General features: G+C 32.0%; 1 protein-coding gene across 1 annotated transcript; it reads left to right on the top strand.

Moving 5' to 3' along the window:
• Positions 1-4,976: 4,976 nt before the first annotated feature.
• On the top strand, positions 4,977-6,198 carry LOC136224150 (carboxylesterase 15-like). The gene has a single exon (XM_066012413.1). It carries the CDS (start codon positions 5,063-5,065, stop codon positions 6,068-6,070), a length of 1,008 nt encoding a protein of 335 aa, XP_065868485.1. The 5' UTR covers positions 4,977-5,062; the 3' UTR covers positions 6,071-6,198.
• Positions 6,199-9,469: the final 3,271 nt, after the last annotated feature.

The raw sequence follows: 9,469 nt of genomic DNA, 5'->3' as shown, positions 1-9,469 counted from the left end.
GTGACCATTTTGAGACAATCATGTAAGTTCAGTGACTAGTGGTGCATTTAACCCAATTTAAGTGTGTTGGTTAAAAAATTAGATATATATATATATATATTTAAAAAAAAAAAGTTGCGCAATGCGCTTACATTAAAGAAGAAAGAAAAATTCCCACCAGACCCGGATGTGATTCGAACCCATGACCTCTCAAGGCATAAGTAAGCTCTCAACCACTAGACTAAGAGCTTCCCCACAAAAAAAAAATAAATAAAAAATTAGATATATTAATTTCTATACAGTTTCAAAAATTTGGACATTTAATTTTCTATAATTGAATACTAATTTTTTAAAAACTATAACATTTTTTATATTTTTTATTTTTAGTTATAAATTTTTTTATAATTTTCATAATTTAAAATTTAATTTAGAAAGTTATTTGAGTTTCAAAAATAAAAAATATATTTATTTTTATGGAAAAAAGATACTATAAAAATGAATTCAAAATTGTTACGCGGATAAAGAGTCATTGAAAATAATTAATAATGATATTACATTTACATAATAAGTTCAATAAAACACCTCTAAGGTTAAAGCATGGTCTTAAACCAACTTAACAACTTTAAAATATTGAAATAACACTACAAAATGAAAATATAAACTAATGTTAGGAGGAGCTACAAGGAGTGGAAGTACTGCTCCTCAGAGGTGGAGCTGGTGGCCGGGGGTTTCCAGCCCTCCGAACTCTGAGCTAGCTTCGCCCTTACTGATATAGGATTATGTGACACACATTCATGGTAGTTGCGTACCTAAAAAATTTAATAGTTGTTATTAAAGATCTCGGTAAGTAATTTAATCGTCTTGATTCTTGCGAATAAAATTGGTGTTTTAAGTATTACTACTTTTATATAGACTTGTTCATGAGTCCACGTACTTGTCAAGTCTGTCCAGACTCACATCTAATGGGTTGGATTTCGAAAAAAATGATATTAGGTCATACCTAAAAAAGCTCACTTATTCTATTATGGATTGGAATTTATAAAAATAGGATAAGTCGATCCAGCCCCGCTGGCTAAGCCCGACATATTAATATTAATTATTAAATTTATAAATTCACATATATATTAATATTTATTTGAATGATAAATTTAATTTTTATTATTAAAAAATATATATTTTAGGTGAGCTTAATGAGAATGAGTGTAGGATTTCATTTTTAAGCCCGAGTACAGCCTGGTCCGAACCCATCTATACTGACAGTCGGTTGAGCTTAAGTTGCGCATTTAAGGTAAAACATGTGGACTTGGCCCGAGCCCGGGCTATGAACATATCTATTTTTCTTGTTAGTAGAGAAAAAACAAAAGGGAAAATGTGCAAAAATTCTTCTAATATTGACAATGAAGAGCAATTATCGCGTGCAATTTTACCTTAATGTAAGCAACCAATGATAATTTTACCTCTGATATTGACAAATTGAATCAATTTGAAAACTAATATAAATCTTGTCATACTCATTGCATATTTACATATTTTATTACATAGATTACACACGTGAAAAAAGTTAAAAATTTACACCGTGTTTTATACGAGTTGAAAAAATCCAAATATTTTATTAAATTTTAAAATATTGATCTCCACTATCAAATTTAAAAAACATAAATATGTGTATTGAACTAATTAATTAAACTACATGTATATTAGTCAAAGTTTGAACTTCAATTCCACTTGTTATAACTTAAAACTTGAAAACAACATGTTTTAAATTTGGAATTTCATAGTTTCTATGGGCAGACTTGGAGATGGATCGGTCAAGTCTACCTGGCCCGGCCCGGCCAATCCCATTATTATTGTTTATTAAATTTATAAATTTATATATTAAATTTATTTTAAGTGTAAATTTTAATTTTTATTATTAAATAATTTATATTATTTTTTAGGTATTTTTAATCGGTTGAGCTAGCATTTGTTTTTTTAAGTACGAGCACAACCCGATCAAAAAATTTAGGTGAAACCTGTTGAGCTTAAGTTGTACATTTTTAGGTGAACCCCGTTGGACTTTACCTGAGCCCGGCAAAATGTCTATTTTTCTTGTCAGTATAGAAGAAGAAAAAAAAGGATAAGGTGCAAAAGTTCCTTAATGTTGACAATTCATTGTAATTTTTTACTCTTAAAGTTGGTAACCAATGACAATTTTACCCCTAACCTTGACAAGTTACATTAATTTAAAAACTAATTTATTAAAATATGTTTTCTCAGTCTTGAATCTTGTCATTTTCATTACATATGTACGTCATTTTATTACACTCATCAGTAACAGATTCAAATATTTTATACTATGTTCTGTACAAATTGAAAAAATATCTAAATATTTTATCAAATTTAAAAATATTAAACTACAATTATAATATGAAATTTCAAAAACATAAAAATAATTAAAAAAAACAATTAATATAAAGCTGATACAAAATATAGAAAATAAAATATCTAATATTATTTTTTAATAATATTTGAGATTGACCCAATTTATCAACGTCAGTGATAAATTTGGGAGCGTTAGTTTTAATATTTTATGTTTGTTAATTAAAATAATTGGTTAATGGGTATGGGTATGTGTCACTATCTGTAGTGAAGTTTCATGGAATTGTGAAATGTTTTTTTGTTTGATTCCATAGAAATAGAATGGAAAAGGGATGGTGGCTTCGACCACATTTTAGTATTTGCAAGACTTTTCACTTTCTCTTTCTTTTCTCATTGTTATGTCTTTTTCCAGTCAAATAAATAATAACCAAAAATAGAAAAAGCCGTCATCGTCACTATATATTTCCATTATTTGTTTTAAATAATGAGATATAAAGTAAACAATAAAAATATATTTACAGTATGCTTTTTTTTCTAGAAATGATAAGGTTCAGAAATTATCCGTCTCGAGTAATTTTACTATTAAGGTTTAAAATGAGACAATTTTATTTTTAACGTTCACAAGTTGTATCAATTTCAGATATTATTATAAATTTAGTGAAATTTTTGAATTTTTTTTTATCCAATTCATACAAAAGACGGTATATTTTTTAATTTTTTTTAAATTTCACGTCTAATCATATGTTTGTAATCTGTTATTAATGAGTAATAAAATCATGTAAATCGTAAATGACAAGATTCATTATTGAAAAGACAGTTTGTTGAATAATTGGTCAAATTGATCCAATTTGTCAACATTAACGGTAAAATTGTATCATTTTAGATGTTAAGGGTTAAATTTCTCCTGACTATAGACGTTAGTAGTATTTTAGTATTTTTGCACCTTATCCCTGCTAAAACCAGATGGCTATGGTTTTTTTTCCATTACAAATCAATTACTTTTAAGTTTACATTTGTCTATTTTTTTTAATGAATCTTAAATTTCAAGAATTGATGATATTTTAATCAATTTTAATTAACTTTTTAGTTTTGTGGTCATTTATGTATGGGATAAGGTGTAAAAATACTCCTAACGTTTAAAGCCATGAGCAATTTTACCTCTAACGTAAAAAATGATGCAATTTTACCCCTAGTTTTGGTAGCTAAGAGCAATTTTACTCATAATATTGTCAGGTTTGGTCAATTTGAGAAATAATTCATCAAATTATGTTCTAAGTCATGAATCTTGTCATCTACATTTCACATGTGAATCGGTTTATCACTCGTTAGTAACAGATCATAAACATATGTTTAGATGTCAAAAAAAATTAAATTAAAAAATATACTGCCTATTGTACGAGTTGGACAAAAAAAATTCAAAAAATTTCACCGAATTTATAAATATTAATCTCCAATTCTATTATTAAATTACAGAAAATATAAAATCTTTTTTTTAAAACGAACTAATATATAATTGGTGCAGAATAAGGAACAAAATATATGTGTTTTATAATAATATTTGATATTGACCTAACTTGCCAATGTTAGGGGTAAAATTGTTCTTGTCTGCCAATATTAGGGGTAAAATTGTATCATTTTAGACATTAGGGATAAAATTGCTCTTTGCTATAAATGTTATGAGTGTTTTTGCACCTTATCCTTTTATGTATTGTTTGGTTATGAGAGATAAAGTTAATATTTACAGAGATAAAGCTCAAAAATGATGATTTTAAAAAATAAAAACGTGATTCCACAGTAAATATGATACTAAATAAATTTAATTTTTATTTTGAAGTCATCAACCATCAAATTTGCAACGTCAACCTAAATTTTTTTTATTTGTAAATGGAAAAAACCCATAGTCCTCTAGTTTTAGTGAGAGAATCAATGTTGCCGACCCTCTATCTAGGCCGAGAGTGTGTTGGCCTAAGACCCAGGTTGGAAGGGGCTTAAAAAATTTATTAGCTCATACATACATATGTCGTAAAAAAATTATATATATATACATATATTATCAATACGATTTAAACTTTAAAAAAACCAAATAATTAATATTTTCGACTTAAAAGAAACCCAATTGATTTATTTTTTTTTTTTGCATATAAATTGAAGATTAATTTAAAGAAATTATGAAATACTTTTTTCTATTTTATTAAACAAATATATTTGATGAATGACAAATTATTAGAAACATTCGGTTCTCCATGTCAAATGGAAGACATCTCATATATATTTTGACATGTGTAACATAGACCTACACATATTATAAAAGGCCCCACTATTTTAATTATTACGTGGGGTCACAATACACGTGTCCAAATGTAAATTGGGGGTCCTCCAAATAACATGGAATACCGGATGCTTAATATAAGAACTCTTGATGAAGACATATTTACAATGAAATAATTTTTTATTTATCATTTATTGGAATATATTTCAAAAAATTTATGCATAATTTTTCAAAAATAAAATCAAATAAACAATGTGATTTCATGTTTTGAGGATTTGGTACATCTGTTATTTTATTTTCTAACCTGAATAAATGATTGCCGTGTCAGAGGTTCTTCTCCTCACTACTATATAAACGGAAGCAAACCCAATTCAAAATTCCCACATATCAAACACTGCTCCCTCTTGTCTCCTTCTCCTATCTCCGGCAACTCAGAATCCCAATTATTTTCTAACCATGGTCGGAGAAAGAAAACTTTCAGATGAGGTTTCCGGTTGGCTTAGAATCTACGACGACGGCACAGTTGACCGGGCTTGGACCGGACCTCCTCAGGTCAAATTCATGACCGATCCTGTCCCAGCGCATCACCATTTCATCGACGGAGTCGCCACTCGCGATGTAACAATCGATGAAATCTCCGGTCTCCGTGTCAGAATCTATCTGCCGGAGATGCATCCTGAAAATCACCACAAGCTTCCGGTAATCCTCCACTTCCACGGCGGCGGCTTTTGCATTAGTCAAGCCGACTGGTTTATGTATTATCATATATACACTCGTCTTGCTAAATCGGCAAAAGCTATCGTTGTCTCCGTCTTCCTCCGTCTAGCCCCGGAGCACCGTCTTCCAGCTGCTTCCGATGACGGCTACTCCTCTCTCCTTTGGCTACATTCGTTAGCTAAAGGCGATTCACACGAATCATGGATCAGTAATCACGCAGATTTTAACCGTATTTTCTTAATCGGAGATAGCTCCGGTGGGAATTTAGTTCATGAAGTAGCTGCACGAGCTGGAAGAATCGATCTGAGTCCATTAAGACTTTCCGGAGGAATTCCGGTTCATCCTGGATTTGTCCGGTCGGAGAGGAGCAAATCGGAATTGGAGCAACCGGAGTCTCCATTCTTGACTTTAGATATGGTGGATAAGTTCTTAAGTTTGGCATTACCGGTAGGGTCTACAAAGGATCATCCGATTACGTGTCCCATGGGAGCAGCAGCGCCACCGTTGGACAGCCTGAAACTGCCGCCGTTGCTGCTGTGTGTGGCGGAGATGGATCTGATAAGGGATACTGAAATGGAGTATTATGAGGCAATGAAAAAGGCAAAGAAGGATGTGAAATTACTAATAACCCCTGGAATGGGACATAGTTTTTATCTGAACAAAATAGCTTTGGATATGGATCCATTTACTGCTGCTCAGGCCACCGGTCTTATTGAAGGGATCGTCGAGTTCATCAACCAGCACTAAAAAAATTAATTAATACTAATTACCTAATAATTATAATAAGTGTTTACCGTTTGTTGTTGTTGATATCATTTGATTTTTAGAATAAATTATTACTATTCAATATTATAAACTATGATCCATTTGATTTATATGTTGTTTGTTGTTACGGTTTGCTGTTTGCGGTTGGAAAATGCTGTTTTTTAAAAAGCAAGAAATAATTTTTATAAAAAACTATTTTTCATGAAGTGTCTAACGAAAAGTTAAATGTACAGTTGATCATTGAATTTATATGGTCGTCTCAAAATGGTCATTCAACTTTAATTTGTCAAAATAAAATCACTCAATTTTCAGTTTTATCTCAATTAGGTCACTCCGACGATTTCAGTGGTTCAAATGCATCCGAATGATGTCATGACTGACATGTGAGCATGACTTAACTCAGATTCTAATCGAAACGACACGTGACAGCCACATATCGGTTATTTTTATGAAAAAAATTAATTTTTTTTATAAAAATAACTGACACATGGCTGCCAGATGGCGCGTAAATGGATGGCATGTGTCGTTTTAACCAGATATCTAAATTGACTCATGCTGATGTGTTACCCGTGTCATCATTCCGATCATTTTTAATCACTAAAATCGCCAGAGTTGCCTAATTGAGACAAAACTCAAAGTTGAATGCTGTTATTGAGATCAATTGAAGTTGGGTGACCATTTTGAGACAATCATATGTAAGTTCAGTGACCAATGGTATATTTAACCTGTCTAACAAATACCTAAAATATTCAATTTTAAAATGAAAAAACCAAACAGGGAGAGAAAATGAAATAACCAAACATCCCTTAAATATCATCCGATCTGGATATTTTGTGGGCGCTACCCAAAATAAAAGATAAAGATCTCTTTAATAAAGTGTAATTAAAAGATAAATTTGAGCGCATTTTAGAATTGAAATATGACATTATTTGGACTCACATTTATAATAAAAACTTTTACTTTACCGATATGGAAAAAACGATGATAATTTTTAGATGTGGTTAGGAAATATTTTTTTTAATGTTTTTTAACTAGAGTTAGAAAAATATTTTAAAAAAATCAATTACTCATTACTGCGCCGTAGGCACCGTAATGAACATGTTGACATGAATCCCTTTTATAGGTAGTGGCTTCACACTACTATCTAAACAAATATATAATAACTCTTTTTAATTTATTATATTATAAAAATAAAAATAAAATTATATATAAATTATGGTAGAGGCTATGCTTATTTTGTTTTTTATAAAGTAAGTATAGAAAGAACCATAAATTATATGTTGATTGAATTTTTGTTTTATAAAATTTTGATTAAAATTTAAATTTGATCTTAAACGTTAGGGTTAAATTTGCACAATTTCATACGCTATGGCTAAATCTACACTTCGCTTGAAATATTAAAGTTAAATATTTAATGCATTACTGACAAAAAAAAATATTTAGTGCATTAATAAAGTAAAATATTTTAGACAGTTTTAAAAAATATATATTTTAGACAGTTTCAAGAGAAGTGCAGATTTAACCCTAACGTATGAAATTGTGTTAATTTAACCCCTAACATTTTCAAACAAGATCAATTTTAACTATATGCTATCGATAAATTGAAACAATTATATATATATTTTTTAACTATATTAATAACATACCAAAATATTTTAGACAGTTTAGAAGGATTAACTAGGGATGGCAACGGGTAGTGTACCCGCGGGTACCCGACACTACCTGATCCTAATGGGACTACCCGTACCCTGTATAAAAGGGTATGGGAAGGGTATGGGATCAAAATAATTACCCGTTACGGTAATGAGACGGGTATGGGAATACCCCCCAGGGTACCCGGTACCCGTTACCCGGTATAACTCTTTTATATATTAAAAAAATTATTGTGTTTTAGATGTAATATTTGAGATTTTAAACCCCAACCTTTTGTTTTTCACCCATTGAGTGATACTACTAAGCTACTTATTCTTATTAATTAAGGTTCAATTTGTTCAATTTTTAGATAAATGATTTATTAAATTTATACTTTATTAAATTTGTAATATTTTTTATTTTATTTATTGATTCTTAACGGGTCTGGGCGTTCCCCTCCATAGTGAGCGTGTGTCTAAAGGCTCCTTCAAAGAGACTTTGGATAAAGCTAATTCGAAGTGTGCCACTTGGAAAGCCAAGACTCTGTCTCTCGCTGGCCGCCTCACGTTAATTCAATCTGTTAATTGTGCTGCTCCCAATCACATCATGCAGGCTTGTAAGCTTCCGGATCCTGTGCTTAATGATCTTGACAAGATTAACCGTAGGTTCCTGTGGGGGGAAGCTGCGGAGGGCAGGAAGATCCATCTTGTGCCTTGGAGTGAGGTTTGCCAGCCTAAAGATTCTGGGGGTCTGGGTATTAGGAAAGCAAAGGACAATAATAAAGTTTTATTAATGAAACTCCTTTGGCGTATGTGGCAAAACCCCTCCTCTCTTTGGGTTCGCCTCCTTTGTGGTAAGTATCGGAAAGACAAAATCTTCGGGGGCTCGAAAGAGAGAGTTGCTAATTGTTCCTTCCTCTGGAAAGGACTTAGTGCTGTGTTTGATGAGTTCTGCTTGGGAGTTGGCCTGGAGGTGGGGAATGGTAAGTCCATTAGTTTCTGGTTTGATAACTGGATTGGGGATAAACCGTTAATTGAGGTGTGTTCTTCCCCCCCCGCCTAGTGATATACGCAACTGGAGGATTGCCGATATGGTTGACTCGGAAGGGGACTGGATCTGGTCAAAGTTTGATACTTTCTTTAGCCTTGAGACTCTCCTTAGAATGCGGGGAGTGAAGGTGAGTAATCAAGAGGAAGACTTGGATAGGCACTGTTGGGCGCTGACTAACAATGGAGTTTATTCTTGCAAATCGGCCTTTGAAGCTTTCTCTCTCTTTAGATCTGATCCTCCCTCGGATGTGTGGAAGTCGATTTGGACCCTTAAAGTTCCTTTCCGTATTAGGAGTTTCCTGTGGCTGGGCGTTAAGGACAGGCTTCTTACTAATTCGGATAGGCACAGAAGGCACTTGGCTGATTCTGGAGCTTGCAGTAGATGCAGAGGCCATGTTGAGACTTTGTGCCATGCTCTTAGAGATTGCTCTAATAGTAAAGAGGTTTGGAGGAAAATTCTCCCACACCATATTTTCTCTTCCTTCATGGCACATTCTGAGGTCGACTGGTTCTCTGATGGTGTTAGAGGAAAGTTGCTTCCATACATGGAGCATGGTGACATTTTCTTTGCTATTATCTGTCACCAAGTTTGGAAATGGAGAAACGAGGAGATTTTTGGAGATAAAACTGTTTTTATGACAAACTTAGCTGATTTCTTCTCGAAAAAACTTTTCTCTATTATCGATAGTTTCAAAGGAGA

Source organism: Euphorbia lathyris, chromosome 3 (assembly GCF_963576675.1).
Source record: "Euphorbia lathyris chromosome 3, ddEupLath1.1, whole genome shotgun sequence".
In the NCBI taxonomy this organism is placed as follows: Eukaryota; Viridiplantae; Streptophyta; class Magnoliopsida; order Malpighiales; family Euphorbiaceae; genus Euphorbia; species Euphorbia lathyris.
Note: the sequence above shows the minus strand (reverse complement) of the source record. Positions and strands in the feature narration are given on the sequence as shown.

Coding starts and splice junctions, on each gene's coding strand:
- LOC136224150 (XM_066012413.1), top strand. CDS start 5,063: ATGGTCGGAGAAAGAAAACTTTCAGATGAGGTTTCCGGTTGGCTTAGA.